This window comes from Physcomitrium patens, chromosome 10, assembly GCF_059467195.1.
Source record: "Physcomitrium patens ecotype Gransden chromosome 10, ASM5946719v1, whole genome shotgun sequence".
Taxonomy (NCBI): Eukaryota; Viridiplantae; Streptophyta; class Bryopsida; order Funariales; family Funariaceae; genus Physcomitrium; species Physcomitrium patens.
Window position 1 is genome coordinate 6,549,636 of NC_143419.1, and position 17,291 is coordinate 6,566,926.

General features: G+C 36.7%; 1 protein-coding gene across 1 annotated transcript; it reads left to right on the top strand.

Annotated features, from left to right (window-relative positions):
* Positions 1-12,614: 12,614 nt before the first annotated feature.
* LOC112287275 (sucrose-phosphatase 2) lies at positions 12,615-16,529 on the top strand. The gene is made up of 8 exons (XM_024530140.3): positions 12,615-12,846; positions 13,488-13,784; positions 14,048-14,149; positions 14,408-14,602; positions 14,969-15,277; positions 15,577-15,763; positions 15,891-15,937; positions 16,081-16,529. Exons 1-8 carry the CDS (start codon positions 12,790-12,792, stop codon positions 16,165-16,167), a joined length of 1,281 nt encoding a protein of 426 aa, XP_024385908.1. The 5' UTR covers positions 12,615-12,789; the 3' UTR covers positions 16,168-16,529.
* The last annotated feature ends 762 nt before the right edge of the window (positions 16,530-17,291 follow it).

The window sequence follows — 17,291 nt, forward strand, 5'->3', positions numbered from 1 at the left end:
TAGTATCTTATAGAATAGCTTCTTAGAAGCTTCATAGATGCAAATTTGACTTTATATGTATTTGTAGTTAATTGGTAGGTTGAAAATTTGGCCAAAAAATTGGCTATGTATAACACATATTGGTGATTTGTAATACAAGTTGGCCATCTAATGCACATGTAGGAAATTTTTCTTGTAAGTGTTAGGGACATAATCCTTAAAACCTTTTAGAGACAAGTTTCTAGAACCTTCTAGAAGCAAGTCTCTGGAACCTTCTAGAAGCTTCCTAGTACGTGTCAAATCCCTTACTCTAGAAGAAAAAAAGTTGCGTATGGAGGAAGGTCTATGCTTCTATTGCGATGAAGAAGGCCACAAAGTTGGAAACTGTCCCAAGAAGCAAAATCAACATATTGTAGAGACTAGGGCACATTTATTCAGGAAAACGAGGATGCCCAGCCATAATAGGAACCGTGTGGTTGGACAGTGAAATATTGCAACAACAACCAGGTTCCTTTCTTTCCGATCAACATGCCCTTTGTTTTACAATCCCTTTGCTTATTGGCCCTCAGAAACTAAGAACCTTAGTATTATTAGATTCAAAAGCATCTGCTTGTTTCTTAGACGAAGAATTTACAAAGCATCATAAGATCCCTTTAGTACAAAAATCCAAACTTGTTCACGTTGAGGTTATAGATGGGCGACCTTTATTATCTGGTAGTGTCACCTATGAATCAGAACCTATAGAAGTGACATTTAAGGGCCATAGTAGTCATATTATTTTCAATATTATTAGAATCCCATCAAATTTTGTTATTCTTGGTCTTTCCTAGTTGGAAAAGCATAACCCATTCATAGATTGGAAGTTGCGGAAGATGACCTTTCCACAAAACCATCCAAGAGCAAGCTTAGTAGAAAACCCCGAATAGAGAAATCTTTATTTATTAGAGCAAGAGCGTTTATAAGATCGTCCAAGAAAGGCACACCGTTTGTCATTTATGCAGCTCCAACTACCGGGGAGAAGATCTCGACGGCAAGTATACCGGAGCAATATAAGGATTTTAAAGACGTATTTCAAAAGAAAAATGCTGACATGCTACAGGAACACAAACCATATGATTGCGCCATAGACTTACAGGAAGGAGTACAACCGCCTTTTGGCCCAATCTACAATCTATCGCAGACGGAGTTGGCGGAGTTGTGGAAGTACATCAACGAGAATCTAGCCAAGAACTTCATCCGTCATTCAAAATCGTCAGCTGGAGTACCCATCTTATTTGTAAAGAAGAAAGATGGCTCATTGCGGATGTGCGTGGACTATCGAGGCCTCAACAAGGTAACAAAGAAGAATCGTTACCCGTTATCCTTGATTTTTAGTCTCTTAGAACAACTTCGACGTGCAAGGATCTTTACAAAAATTGATCTAAGAGGAGCTTATAACCTCATATGAATCAAGCAAGGAGATGAGTGGAAGACAGCGTTCCATACAAGATATGGCCATTTTGAGTATAATGTCATGCCTTTTGGTCTTACCAATGCTCCAACGGTCTTTCAACATATGATGAATGACATTTTCCAAGAGTACCTTGACGATTTTGTTGTCATCTATTTGGATGATATTTTGATATTCTCCAAAAATGAGGAAGAACATGAAAAGCACGTTCGTTTGGTCTTGAAGAAACTATGCGAGCGAGGACTATATGCCAAGTTGGAAAAGTGTTTATTTCACCAAATAGAGATGGAGTTTTTGGGATTCATTGCGACTACGGAAGGCTTGAAGATGGATCCCAAGAAGGTGGAAGCAATCGTGTCCTAGGAGGTTCCGAAGACGGTGAGAGACGTACAATGCTTTCTTGGCTTTGCCAACTTCTATCGGATCTTCATCAAGAATTACTCTCAAGTTGTTGCTCCTCTCACTCGGTTGACATGCAAGGATAAGCTAGAATGGGGACCTCTAGCGGAGAAGGCGTTTCAAGACCTGAAGACCACATTTACTACGGCTCCAATCTTGGTACATCTAGACTTTACAAAGGCCTTTTATTTAGAAACTGATGCCTCGGATTTTGCTTTGGGAGCTGTACTTTCACAAATGGGAGAAGATAAGAAGCTCCATCTGGTTGCATTCTATTCTCAAAAGTTCTCTGTTGCTGAAATCAATTATGAGATCCACGATAAGGAACTTCTTGCTATAGTGGATTCTTTCCAAGAATGGCATTATTTTCTTCAAGGAGCTGCACACCCAGTGACCGTATACACAGATCACAAGAATTTGGAGTATTTCATGTTGGCTCGAGTTCTAAATTAACGTCAAGCTCGGTAGAGTATGTTGCTATCTAGGTTCGATTTTGTTATCACTTATCAACTTGGAAAGCAGCAAGGATTATGTGATGCCTTATCGAGGAGATCGTATCTTGTACCAAAGACTAGAAAAGCAACGTTTAATCAATAATACATGAAGTTGTTGAAGCCACAGCAATTTCGACTTTGCGCTACTATTGTGCCAATTGATGCTGACTTCTTCAATCAAGTACGTGCTGCGACCATTAAAGATTTACTAGCCATTGATATCAAGCAGCGTATCAATGACGACAAATTCAAGGTGGAGGGAGATCTTTTATACTTTGAGGAGCGGTTGTATATCCCAAAAGGACCAGTACGACTCCGAGTTCTTCAATCTCGCCACAATTTTCCAACTATGGGATATTTTGGATTCAACAAGACCTTGGAGCTTATTTCTCGAGATTTTTGGTGGCCTCAAATGTGGAAGGATGTGAAAGATTTTTTCCTCTCCTGCGACATCTATTCAAGATTCAAGAATCCTCAACATCGCCCTTATGGACTCCTACAGCCATTGCCAATTCCACGTCGACCATGGTCTTCAGTTTCCATGGACTTCATCACGGACCTTCGGTCATCGAACTCATTTGACAGCATCTTTGTCGTGGTACATCGGCTTACAAAGATGGTGCACTTTGTTCCTTGGAAGAAGACATCGTGCAGTGAAGTCACAGTAAGACTCTTTCTCGATAATGTGTATCGATATCATGGACTACCAGATGATATCATATCAGATCAAGGAACCCAGTTCGTATCAAAGTTTTGGAGATCTCTCTTTGAGATACTGAAGGTGGATATCAAGCTTTCTTTGGCTTTTCATCCTCAAGTTGACGGCCAAACGGAACGGGTGAACCAAGTCTTGGAACAATACTTACGATGCAACATTAACTATCAGCAAGACGATTGGACCACATATCTTTCGTTAGCCGAGTTTGCATATAATAACACCCTCCATGCGTCGACTCAATACACACCATTCTTTTCCAACTATGGGTATCATCCAAAGCTTGATTTATTGAGTCCGTCAACAAATAACAATCTAGAAGCTGAAGGATTTGCGAAACAACTATCAGAGCTTTAAAATACATTGAAGCTTCAATTACAATCCGCTCAAGAATCCTACAAGGTGTCTGCAGATAGATTTCAAAATCAAGCACCTACTTTCAAAATTGGAGATAAAGCATGGCTTCTTCGACGGAATATCAAGACCAAGCGACCATCTGATAAGTTGGACTATCGAAGATTAGAACCATTTATCATCCAGAAGCAAATCAATCCAGTGGCGTACCGTCTGGAATTACCGGCTTCTATGAAGGTACATCCAGTCTTTCATGTTTCTTTGTTAGAGCCTTATCGAGAGTCATCTTTTCTTGGAAGAGTACAATGTCCGCCACTTAGTATTGAGATTGAGAACCACGAGGGATACGAGGTTGAAAAGGTACTAGATTCATGGCGAAGGTGGGGCAAGTTGGAGTATCTTGTTTATTCTTGCGGCTACGAAATATGAGGACCCTACGAAATATGAGGACCTTACCTTATTAATGAGCGAACGTGGGAGCCAGTTGAAAATCTCGCCAATGCGCCACAAAAGGTACAGGAGTTTCATCAATAACATCTTCATAAATCTAAGCCGGTTCGACGATATCTTCCTTCTGAAGCTTGCTCACCCAAGAATATAAGAAAGGGGGAGAGCACCACTAAAATTCGTAGTTGATGTAGTTATTTTTTCCAAGATAAAATAGAATTTTTTCAGTAGTCATAGTTTGGTCTTCTGATATGGATAGCAAAGAGATAGATACTATGCCAGTCAGATTATCTCAATCGACTAGCTCACGAAGGCGACTCCGAGATGAAGAACCGCCTACACCACGACGACGATGGAGGATACCGAGTAACCGATCACTGGTGATTGTATTTGAGTCCGAGCCTACTTACGACGGTCAGCCAAAAGGCGTGTTTGCAGGACAATTTCACAATGAGGACACGAAAGTTCATACTTGGTCAGAAGTTGAAGGAGTGGGCCACTACCGTTGGCTTCAAGGGCCAATGAACCACCTGCCCCGTGAACAACAATTGGAATTCATAGCAGACGTTATGCGACAAATCTTCATTTTCTTGCGTTGGTACTGATTAACAACAACATTATTTCTCAGAGACCTCGAAGCTAAAAGAGGGGGTGATGTTAGGGACATAATCCTTAGAACCTTCTAGAGACAAGTTTCTAAAACTTTCTAGAGACAAGTTTCTAGAACTTTCTAGAGACAAGTTTCTAGAACCTTCTAGACACAAGTTTTTAGAACCTTCTAGAAATAAGTTTCTAGAACCTTCTAGAAGCAAGTCTCTGGAACCTTCTAGAAGCTTCTTAGTTGGTAGATGATGTTAGGGACATAGTCCTTAGAACCTTCTAGAGATAAGTTTCTAGAACCTTCTAGAAGCTAGTCTCTGGAACCTTCTAGAAGCTTCCTAGTTGGTAGAAGTTGCTTGAGAAGCTTTCTAAATAGGAGTATATATTGGAATCGAGGCTGAAGAGTTCTTCAGTCTCGACAACACATCTTTTGGAGCTCTAGCTCACCTCTCTGGTGTTGTTCTCATCTGATTAATCTAGTTCTTGCCAGTTCTTCTTGAACTTCTTGTTAGATCTCGAGTCTATATTTCTGTGTCCGTGACAATAAGTTTGATATGTATCTTAAAAAATGAATACATGTTAGAGGTCCTATAAAATATTATCATATAATTTCTAATTAGATAATATATATAGAGGTAAGAATAAAACTTTTGTTACTTTTTTCAATGCCTTTTTTATTTTTATTCTTATTTCAAGAGTCTTTTATCTTTTTATCTTTAATAATAATCATTTCAGCTTTAATATTATCTTTAAATAAATATCTACTCTTTTTTAGTGACACAAGTATATATTGAAGATTTTATTATTAAAAATTCATATCTTTAATATCATATCTAAAAATAAATAAATTTAATAAAGCTCTTTAGAAAAATAAAACAAATTATTTGGAATGAGGTATCAATGATGAATAAATTGTCATTTGAGGTAGTAGACAAAATACTCTAAGATTTAATACTAATGTTGAATTATTTGATATTTTATTTTATTTTATTTTTTAAAAAGATTAGGCAAATTCTATTGATTTTTTTGAAAGGAATAAGATCAAAGATTGTATCATCATTACTAAAGAAGTCTCACTTTTAAGAACATGTCATTGTTTTGTCATTGTGGCAAAATATGAGGGTTGTAATGGCATCTAGATTGCATAACAAGCTTGGTAGTTAGATCTTTGCACATTGGCTTTTGTCGCTTGGCAACGACCACCTAATTTTGGTAGATAAAGAAGATTATATGAGATATGTAGTAAGTATGATTATTTGGTAAAATGGCCAATTAAGTTTAATTGATTAGATGAAATCCACAAGGCAATCGGAGTACAATTAGGTTTTTTGCAAGAGCATGCTATTAAAGCACCTTAAAAGAATGGAATCAAAAATCTTTATGCAATCATTTCATAGATTTCTCTAAGGATAAATTATACATATTTCAATGTTGATTTTGTTGTTGATAATAAAAGTATTGAGGCAATTGAAGGAGCATATTTGCATTTACTTGAAGTTAGCAAAATGTCTTTCAACAAGCTTACATCAAAGATGCATACACTTATAATGCTTTTGTAAAATTTAGATCCTACTAATAGGATTTGCAATAGAATTAGAATTACAATCAAATATTTTAGTCTACATGTGGTGTAGTGACAATTAATAAGAGTCAAGAGCAAACATTGAAAAATATGGAATTGGATTTGACAAAAAATGTAAGCTTGCATGGGAAATTATATGTTAAATTCTTGCATGCTATGTCACTTGGAAATGTAAAAGTTTTGTTGTTAAGTGATGCAAAGATGGATGATTGATTTATACACACAATGTGATTTATACAGAAGTATTTTAGTAGTCATTGTGGTTGGCCTGCATCATTATTTTTTATTTTATTTTTTATTTTTTATGATATGTATGTGTGTATTCTGTGGTTGTAAATACGTGTGTATGTATGTATGTGGTTCATTGTATGTATTCTGTGGTTTTGAAATGTGAAACTTCAGCAGTACATATAAATTAAAGATGGATATGACCTTCCAATTAAATATAGGTTAAAGACAAATCTGAAAGCCCTAAAAGTTCATATATGAATCAAAGGTACAAACACCAACCCAAAGGTTCAAAACAAAACCTAGATGATAATTAAAACATTCAAAGAAAGTTTACAAACTAACACTTATTTTTTGGAGGCCCTTATTAAATAAGTTAAGCCATCCCTCCAAATTCTGCTAAACTTGTTGTCAGGTCCTTCATTGTAGTTGTGCCCAAAACTCAAACTAGTTAAAGATTCACCATCACAAAGTAATTCAATACAGATCTGTTTGTGCACCTTTAACAGTACAATGAAGAAGATAGTATATAATATTTAGGTTTTTAGAAGAATTTACAAGTTTTTTTTAATATTTTATAATTAAATTTAAAAATAAACATAAAATAATATCTAAAAAAAATTGTATGGATAAAATAAGATCTTTAATACTTCCAAAATTAAACACTTTTATTATTGGTTTTGACATGAATTTATAAGAAACATTTTAATAATAACTACTTTTCATCCAACTAAAATTAAAGATTACAAATAAATATAGGCGCATACTACAATCAAACTTTAATTTAAGCTCAAATATTTACTTATTATACAAGTTATACTTCAGAATAAATAATATTGTAGTATTAAGGATTTATTACTTTAAAGTTAAAAAATAATTTTTTGGTATGTTAGAGAGTCCAAAAATTCAAAGAAATTTAATTTCAAAATAAATAAATCTTAAATACCTAATAATATTTAAACCATTTTTTAATATTATTTTTAAAATTAAAATTCAATAAAATCACTAGATTTTATTAAAAATGATTAATAAAATGCATATAAAAATTATGTAACAAAAGAGTAGACCTTTTGAAGTTTAGATAGATAACATAAATTTTTATTCTGTTTTAAAAAAAAAAAAAAAAAAAAAAAAAAAAAAAACTTTGAAAAACGTATATTTTATTTGTTTCTTTATTTTTGAAATTAAAACAAACTAGAAATTTTCAACTAGAAAATTTTATTATTTCTTAGAGGATATTTTTATTTCATTATGTTTATTTTTTTATTTTTTAGTAAAATAAGCATAATGAAATATAAACTAGTAAAATCATATAAATGTCCTTAAGCAATGGTTTAGCTAGGTGATCTTAAGAATTGTAGCTATAATCCAAGAAGATGTGGGTCTACATACCACAAGTGTTACAAAGACTAGTGTTTCATTCAACCATTGCATTATAATACATTAAATAATATTTCACTTCTTCAAACATGATGTGAATTTATTTTCTTTTCTTTCTAATCTTTTTTTAGTATTATTAAAATATCAATATAAAAATTTATTTATTTAGTTATTTATTCACTTATACAAAAAATGGTGTGTGTCTGTTTTTTTGTCCACAGAAATATTTGATTGGCTGAGGTTGTTAGCACCATTCAAAATTTGTGATTAACACTAAACAAAATTAGTGTTTCTAATGTTCTTTGTGTTCCAAGTGTTTCTTGTGTTCTTGGTGCTCACAACACAAGCAGCACTTACAAAATCATTGTTTCTCTGAAGTGGCATTGATAATAAATAGTTCCAACTCTTTATTGGATGTTCAAACTCTCTGCACCAAGTAGTCACAAGTTGTGGATGTTCACACTGTGCATGAATCCCTGAGAGAGTCTAAAACATCACAAATACTACAAATATAGAAAAAATGTGCAAATTATGTTTTCCAGGGATGGAGCTCAAAGTGCAATTGCTTGAAAAGTCAATATATATATATATATATATATATATATATATATAGTGCATGTATTTATGTATGTATATAGGATAATTTAGACTTTCTATTTTGGAGAATTAATTCATTAGAAGAATAAAATATAAAGCCCTCTTTTTTTAAATGTGATGTTAACAGAATCAATCTCATTTTTTCACCTCTTACCTCATTTTTTGTAAACATATGGGACACTTATTTTGAAGATTGTAATAAAGTAAATAAATAAAACTATTTCAAAATCTTATTACTATTACACATATGAAAAAAATTGTGTGTTAATACTGCTAAACATGATTACATTATATGGCAATACAACATGATTATTGAACAATGTATGGTGCTAGCATATTTGAGTGGACACTCAAAATATGTCTTTAAAAACAATCTGAAATTTTAAAAGTAGCATTGTGATATGCCATAATGTTCATGTAAATTCCTTAGCATACATTGTCTCAAAAACTGTCTGACACAAAGCATGAAACCCAAATTCCTGGTTGAAAAAGGTGCCAAAAGATGCTGTGAAAAAACATGACAAAAACTACCCATCACTTTGTAAACAAAAACTACATGCTTTCTCTCTCTCTACTCCCTGCACGTGATCTTTCCATATATGGAACCTTATTACTCATTAGGACCCTGGAGCAGTTATGAAGCCAGGCAGGAGAAAATGAAGGAGGACCAGGAACAGGAAGCTGTGGGTGCTTCAGCAGCACAAGGGAAACATGCTGGAAAAAACAAAACAAAACCAAAAGAAGGGTATTACAAGGAAATGAGAGTGCAGTGTCAGCCCTTCTGTTTGTCAGCCCTTCCTTCCTCCCTCAGCAGCAGCAACTTATGACTACTTTCATGACTAAGAAAGAGAGAGCAGCAGCAGCAGACAATGTAGCAGACAGCACAGCAACAGAGATGGGGGGCAAAGTAGGGCAAAGCCATGAGGAGAAGATATCCCCTTCATTGTGATGCTGATTCCCTGCTTTTCTTCCTTGCTCCCCCAACTCACTCTCCACCACCCAATGAAGCACTGTTTGCCCTCCTATCCCCCATTGTACATCCTTCTGTATTTATCCACTGTATCCACTGTATTTATCTGGAGGGGGAGAGACAAAATGAGCCACAGACAGAAAGCCCCACAGAAACCCTAAATTCTTCTGGGATCTTTCTTTCTTTGCATTGGAGCATCAAATCTCCCTCTACATATTCCTTGCTCCCCTTGTGTGTGTGCTCTTTTTCAATTTCCATTTAGTTAATACTTTATTAATTTATTTTCTTTGCTGTCCTCTTGAACCTCAGCTTGGCCTCTTCCATGCATGCTGGGTGGATGTTTTCTCTTGTGCCCTGAGAGGGAACACAAAAGGGTTGGTTCCCAACACCCCTATGGGTGGCCCCAAGCAGCCTTCCAATGACATATGGAATAGAATGGAATGAGAGAGAATGGAATGAGACATTTATTCCAATAAAATCCACTCTTTGACTGAGGGGCAGTCCCAAGCTCTTTGAACATCCAGGCCCCATGCCTCCCTCCCCCACCCTCTGCAAGGCTTGCTTTAAGTCAGACCAATTTCTATCACTTTTAATTTATTGATATGGACATGTGTGGGAGTAGTGGCAACACAAGTGGCTGGCCACTATGCAACCTTCATTTTCATAGGATTTTATTATAATGTTTTTAATTTGCCTATCATCCACCCTTTGACATGCCCCCCCCCCAAAACTGTAAAACAACGGTTTGATCACTTTTGCACTCCCAATTGTCATGTGATTCTCTCACATACTTCTTTTTTCTTTTTTCTTTTTTATAAAAAATTTAAGAAAGAAAGAAAGAAAAAAAACAAAAACAAAACCAGACAAACTAACCAACACCCTTATCATTGTAACAGAATTTCCATTGTGATGATAAGCCTTAAAAACTAAACACATTATCACTTAAAAATAAGTTTGATTCATTCCAAATATTTTGCACTTACTTTATCACTGATATTATATACATATACCTTTATTACATATTAACCAAAATAAAATGCAACCTATTTTTTTATTTTTTAAAAATCTTTGGATTTTAGTGTAATTTGATTTAACACTTAAGAAGCATTTAAAAAATGAATAAAACACACTGGAATTTCTTACAAATAACTAATTATATTCCCTTAATCATCTAAAGAAAATATTTAAACTTTAAATAGGTAATTCCTGGAATGCTTTACACTCGTTGTTGTTAAAATTGAAATACCTGTATGTATACATATATATATATATATATATATACACACACACTCACACATTATAGAAGTAAAATTTGAACAGTTCCTTTCATTTTTACATGATGTAAGCAAAGAAGTTATTTTGTTCAAACACAAAAGATTGATCTAATTTATGCATCTTCACCATCATGGTTGTTTGTATGTATGTATGTATGCATGCAAGTATCAAAGACTTGAAACTGCATTGTTTCATCAAACCCTCCAGAAATTTCCATTAATTCCTCCAGATATTTGTTTTATGATGTAAATTTTATTTATATGTTTTTTTAGGAAAAAAACATCAAAGTAACAAAATAATTAGTTTAATATATTTCTTCATTTAATACTCTCATAAAAAAAACTTAAAAAATGTAAAAAAGTAATTGCAAAGACATGTCCGATTTCCTTTGACTTAAAAAAATGTACTTTACCATATTTTAATCCCTATTGCTTGTTTCCCACGAGAGCCCCCTTCACTCAGGACGACTTTTACTTTTCAAAACTTCGAATAAAAAAGCAAAAGATAATAATGAAAAGGTTGAGAGAGGAATGAAAAAGTAAAGAGATGAACGATAACGAGCGAGATATGGACTGTGGCACTTCAGAGGCCAGCTGGCACTGGATCATCAGCTGGCTTATTGCCCTGCTTCTGTTAGCGAATGACGGATTATTGAAACAAATGGATGAATGAATGGATGGGTGCAGATATCTGGGTCCGTCCGTCCGTCACCGTCCTAATACTTTCCTTTCCTGGACGGCACAGAATAATCCTCTCTCTCTCTCTCTGTTCCCATGTGCCATCTGCCAAAGGTGCTCCCTTCTCCTTCCAATTAATGCCATCGTTGAAAAAGGAAAATAAAAACAAACTAACAAACAAACAAACAAGGAAAGGAAGGGTCCCTTTCCTTTTCCCACTAGCTTCGTGATAAGCACCTACAATGGACAAAAAACATGGGAGCTGGAACTGGAACTGGAACGGGATTTTCACATGCTTGCCTGTCTGCTCTGGGTATTTTATAATGCACTCCGAAATCGATAAACCATCTGACAAAAAAGTAAAAGAAAACAGCACTACCATTTCAATAGGTCGCATTAAGTGTTGTTATTTCTGGAGGGAGTCTTGCAATAGAGAGGGATCAATTTGTAGAGGGTGACCCAAGTCCAGGTTAACCACAATTACAGTTTTCTCGTGATGAGGTAAAAGCCTGGTTCGCAGAACTATAGGAAATTTCAGAACCAGACCCCGAGAAGAAAAAAAAGTATCAGACGATGGAAAAAGTTTACGACGGGTAACTCACTGGAAGAGCATCGTCTCAGTTTTTGACGATTCGAGGACTCGGATTTCGTTCGTTCATGAGGAGCTTCGCGCAGTCGTCCAGAATTCGACGGAAGCTCGAGTCGGTCGTTCCGGAGGGCGACGAACGATTCACGACGTCGTACACCGTTTCGTCGAAGAGAGAAATAGAAAAACGAGGTTGAGAGGGAGCGATGGCAATGGCGACAGTAGTCGTAATGGTGGGGGGGTCTATTCAATGCTGGCCCCGTGCCATCCTGTTGCGGCAGACGGACGATGCGTTGAGCTTATCATCAGCGGCATCTTTCCAGCAATATTTTTTGTAGTTTATTGCCGACGGGAACAAAGTACTTCTTCCAGAGAGATGAGGTGAGGGAGGGGTACAAGACGACGGGGGTTTGACATGGCCATAGGGTGAAGAAATTTGTGAGAAGGAACAATGGTTACAACTTGGTTGCACACACAAGGGAGGGGGGGTTGATTTGAGGGAATGGAGAGGTAAAACGTGACGATAGGGATCGTGAAGTGAAAGATCGGAAGTAGATGGAGGTGAAGGGAGAATGAATTGGCTTGGAGCGGTGGGCCACACAGGGCGGCCGAAACTCGGATGTTGCGGTTGGTACTAGGGAGCAGTTACAAGTCATGCTGGTTTAACGCGTGGGACCATCCCAAGGGGGGGAGACTAGACCGTGCCAGGCTTGCTTGTATTCCTGTCTTGGTGCGGTGTGTCCGGAAAGAGATCTGCGCCATTCATTTTGGCTGAGGCGGGGGCCAGCCCGGCCGACGCTTCTCTGATTGCGCCATTTCTTCAGTCACCTTCGTGGTTGCATTTAAACCCCTGTAGCTACCAGTTTTTCTCTTCTTTCCTCGGTGGCGCCTCTGTACCTCCATCTCCCGAGTGGGCAGGGTGCCGTGGTTCTGTACTCGTTTGCTGATCGCGTTGTGCTTTGCGAGGAAGTGCATCTAGTGAAGATCCCGTCGCCTGCCGCTGTTGCTGGCTTCAGATACTGTTCTTTTTCTTTAGTCGATTAGTGTTTCACTGCAATGGAGTTTAAGGGATCGCCGCGGTTGTTGATTGTGTCCGATCTGGACCACACCATGGTCAGTCCTTGCCCTGTGCTCCTGATATTTTGTACCGATATTTGATGGTGGGCTTATGTGCTCGTCGTGGCAATGTGAAAGAATTGAAGGAACTTATTCTTGGAAGAAATATCCTAGAAGTATCCACAGTTGGTGTTCCTGGAAGATGCGAATTCGTAAGAAAATTGTGTTCCCTTACAAATGTGTCGAGTGAAGCTAAGAGTAAATGAAAATTATTCCATCTTTCAGTGGAGACTTGAACATTCCACTTTACAGTGCGAAAGCTTCTTCATAGCTTTTCGAGCACTCTCGATCATCACCAGAGTCTGTTAAAAAAAGAATTTGTTCTCTTCATACGGTTGTATTTAGCGGTATCTTCCTCTCATTTCTCCTCGAGCAAGGTCTTATCGGTGTCATCCTGCCATTTTTTTATCAATACAGAAGTTAGCCGGTTAAATTGCATTGTAAAGACGCACCGTGTATCTGAGAGTAGACTGAGGGGGTGACTTTTCACGTCGAATCGTATTAGATTAAATTCTGAGACTCAATAATAGATTTTTCCCAAACAAGTTATTTGGACATAAAGAACTAGACTAGATACTAATTTTTCATTCACTTGGACAGATTCCCGTCAATGCATTAACCGATTGTTGTATTTTCAGGTGGAACATGGTGATCACGATAACAAGTCTTTGTTGCGCTTTGGCGCACTATGGCAGTCAGAATTCAACCATGACTCTTTACTTGTATATTCCACTGGGAGATCGCCAAAGATGTTCGCCGATTTACGGCGAGAAGTGCCTTTGTTGACAGCAGGAATTGCTATTTTATCTTGCGGAACTGAAATTTTTTACGGAGATACAATGACGAAAGATCACGGTTGGATAGATATCATCAGTAAAGGCTGGAATCGTGCAGCTGTAGAAGAGGTTGCCGAAGAAATGAACCTCAAATACCAGGTGTGGATTCTACTTGTATCTGTGCTATACTAAGTCAGAGGGCCGCACAATTAAGCTAACTTGATGGTTTCATTCTTGAACGTGAGATTTTATTATATTTTATTTTGTCTTACACTTATTTTACTTTCCCTAGTGTTACAGGCACCTGTAACTCGTGTTTTCTGGTGCTTTTGTGTTTTGGTTTTGATAGTGGATTTGCTAATGTAACAGTTCAAATAGATGAACTTGTCTCATATTACATGCACCTTGTCACAATTCGGCAGTGTGATTCAGAGCAAAGGCCGCACAAAGTAAGCTTTCACGTTAGGAAGGAGGAGTCCGTGCACACTATGCCCACACTTCTCGCAAAATTGCTAGAAAAAGGAGTAAGCACTCAACTGATGAATGCAGGTTTTACGACATCCATGTATGTCCTGTTCTTATGCTAAGGGGCCTTGGTGGTGTTGTATCCTTGCTTAAAAAGTTATTAGTCTCGATCATGTAAGAGACTAACTCAGGTTATACTTGTAACGTTTCATAGTCTGTCTTATCTGATTATCTGTATTTTGTTTTTGTCTTAGAAGTACCAGTTGTGATCCGGATCGTTTTTACCATACTGACAAAGAAACTCATTCGCTTCACAGCTGGACATCAAGCTTATATACAGCGGAGGCTTGGATCTGGATGTTCTTCCTCGAGCTGCCGGTAAAGGTCAAGCTCTAAGGTACCTCTTGCAAAAGCTCAAGGCCGAAGGTCGCGTCCCTCAACAAACACTAGTTTGTGGGGATTCTGGAAACGATCAAGAGCTTTTCAGTGTGGATAATGTCTGCGGTGTTATTGTGAGTTCCTCATTATCATAAGCCTGCTTTCAAATGTGTATTCAGCTGATACTGTACATATTTTTTTCCAACAATGGACCCTTCTCGCATGAAAACAGTGTCTGCTTCTTTTTTATTTATTTAAACATATAATCTTATATATTTGGTTTAAGTGGAAGGCCACTAAATCACGATGATTTTCCCAAATTATGGATCAGACCTCTAATTCCCGAGACTCTATTTACATGCTATCTATTTTGGATCGACTTTGTTTTTTCTTACTTTTATTTTCCTTTTTTTGTCGCCATTGTTTTCAATCGGTCTGATGTCATTTGGATATTTCGACTTTTCTTATACGAAATCGAACTTGTTTTCTCTTCGTGGCAGGTGGCAAATGCCAAAGACGAGTTGCTCCAATGGCACGCAGATCAAGTCGGTGACAAATCTCATATTTTCGTTGCAACAGAGAATTGCGCAGCTGGAATTATCGAGGCCATGAAGCATTTTGGTCTTGAGCCAAATGTTTCTCCACGAGATCGCACTGTGCCACTATCAGTACATGACAAACTGGTTCCGAAGGCTGATGCTGGCGCTGCTGCTCGAGAGGTGGTAGAATACCTATTGCTCACTGAGCAGTGGTTGCGTGGTGACATAAGTGCCTCTGAAGAAGTCTTTAGGAGGTTGAAGTTTGGCTTGGTGGGTTGCAGCACTGACATCTTTCTAACTTTTCTGATTTCTTGAAGCATTTAACTTTTGAGCAGCTTAAGAGAACATCGCTTTGCAAATGTGTGTGTGTGTGTTTGTGTGTTTTTTTTGTTTTGTTTTGTTTTTGTTTTTGTTTTTGTTTTTTTTTTTTTAATTTTTTTTTATGCGTTTATTCCGTTCTAGTGATTTTGCATCTACATTGTTATGTGCGAGAACCTTGGTAGAATATTCTGTTCCACGATATGGTATCGATGTGTTCGTTTTGACTCTAACTTGCATGCTTTGCACAGGCGAAGGATTCAAGTAGAGTTTGTGCATGGGGCACAATAGATAGTCCACACAAGGAAATAGAGAACCTTCAGGCTCAGTATGGTTCGCAGAGGGGAAAAGTCTTTCATATGTGGGCGGATCGGGTGCGTTCTATGAAGCTCAGTGACGATTCCTGGTTGGTTAGGTTTGACAAATGGGAAAGATCAGGTGAGACTATGTCCACACCTGTCTTTGAATGCCTAATAGCTGATTGGAGCAACTGCTCTGTGATACTCAGCTTTTTTCATTATCAGCGGTTAGAGTATACTAATGGATCAATGTGACACTTCTGCAGATGCTGGATTGACGTGCGTGCTCACAAGCGCCGTATTACAGTCCAACGTAAGCTTATCTTCATTTAAATCTTCTGTGCAGTAGGGATATCTCAAGGGTATGTCGTTTGAATTCGTATCTGTCGAATCAAAGGCACTTCAACTCCATCTGAATGCTGAATTGACAATAATTCTTCTCCTCGCTCTGAACAGGTGGAATTTCCGAACGGATTGTGTTGGAAACTGATTCATGAAACATGGCTCAAAGGTTATGAAGGGTCTGCTCCTGTTCGAAAGTGACTTGTTATCACTTTCTGCCTGAATATTATTATACAGGCAATTTTATATATCAGATGCTTTTGCGAGCATGTACGCAACCTTATCTCATTGTATTTGCAATCTGTTGTGCGTCCAATACGTTGGATTAGTGACGTCTTGTGGAGATTCGTTGCATAAAATTGTCACTAAGATAAACACGACATTAGTTCTCATCTTCTACCCCTAGTTTAGTAGACGGTTCTGTATCCATTCAGTACCTTGATACCACGATTGATATTATAAGCAAATGATGTAGTCAAAGAAGGGAGATTTTTGGTTGGTGTAGACATGAAGTTGGTGTATGATCACCTCTAAGATAACCTTTTCATTTCAACGATACACAATGTATGTATTTAGCATGAAAGTATTAGTTGCTCTCCAATTTGGGTTCTTCGTTCATTTCTTTTATCTTCTTCATTGTTGTGTATATCACATTTTATAGAAATACTGAAAGGAACAGTAAGGTTTTACTCTTGTCTCTTCTTATTGACACTTACAATGATAGAATTTTGATCTAATTTTGTGATTTCAATTAGTTGGGAGTCTTGATGTCATCTCTCATGTTGGTTTTGATTGCTTTAAGAACACAATCATCGTCGATGTAACTAATCATGATTAGTAACTAATCATGATTAGCAACTAATCACCTGATGTAATATAAAACAGTGCCAAATATGTTCAAAGAATATGCTTACACACACGTGCACATTTTTGAGTGTGTGTATGTACAGCACACATATATGTAAATTTTGTTTAATCATTCAATATTTAAGAACACTATTATTTCTATATATTTTGGTAACTTCTCATTAAAGATAATAAGTTAATATTGATACTTAAAATTTCTTGCTTTAGAAATAATTTTTATTCTGAAATCAAATTATATCAATATTCTGTGAATTTTTTGCTTAGAACTTCCAACACATTCTAAAATATATCAAGTAGAGCCATTTCTTCAATAGTATTAAGAAGATTTTCAAAATAGGTTATTATTCACATTTTGAAGTTATTAATGAAAAAAATAAATATATATATTTTAAAATTATTATACATCAAAGTTACAAAGATTCGAAGTAGTGAAAATGAAGAATTACAATATGGCTCTA

Coding starts and splice junctions, on each gene's coding strand:
- LOC112287275 (XM_024530140.3), top strand. CDS start 12,790: ATGGAGTTTAAGGGATCGCCGCGGTTGTTGATTGTGTCCGATCTGGAC. Junction 14,603..14,968: donor ATAATGTCTGCGGTGTTATT/GTGAGTTCCTCA, acceptor TCTTCGTGGCAG/GTGGCAAATGCCAAAGACGA. Junction 15,278..15,576: donor GGAGGTTGAAGTTTGGCTTG/GTGGGTTGCAGC, acceptor TGCTTTGCACAG/GCGAAGGATTCAAGTAGAGT.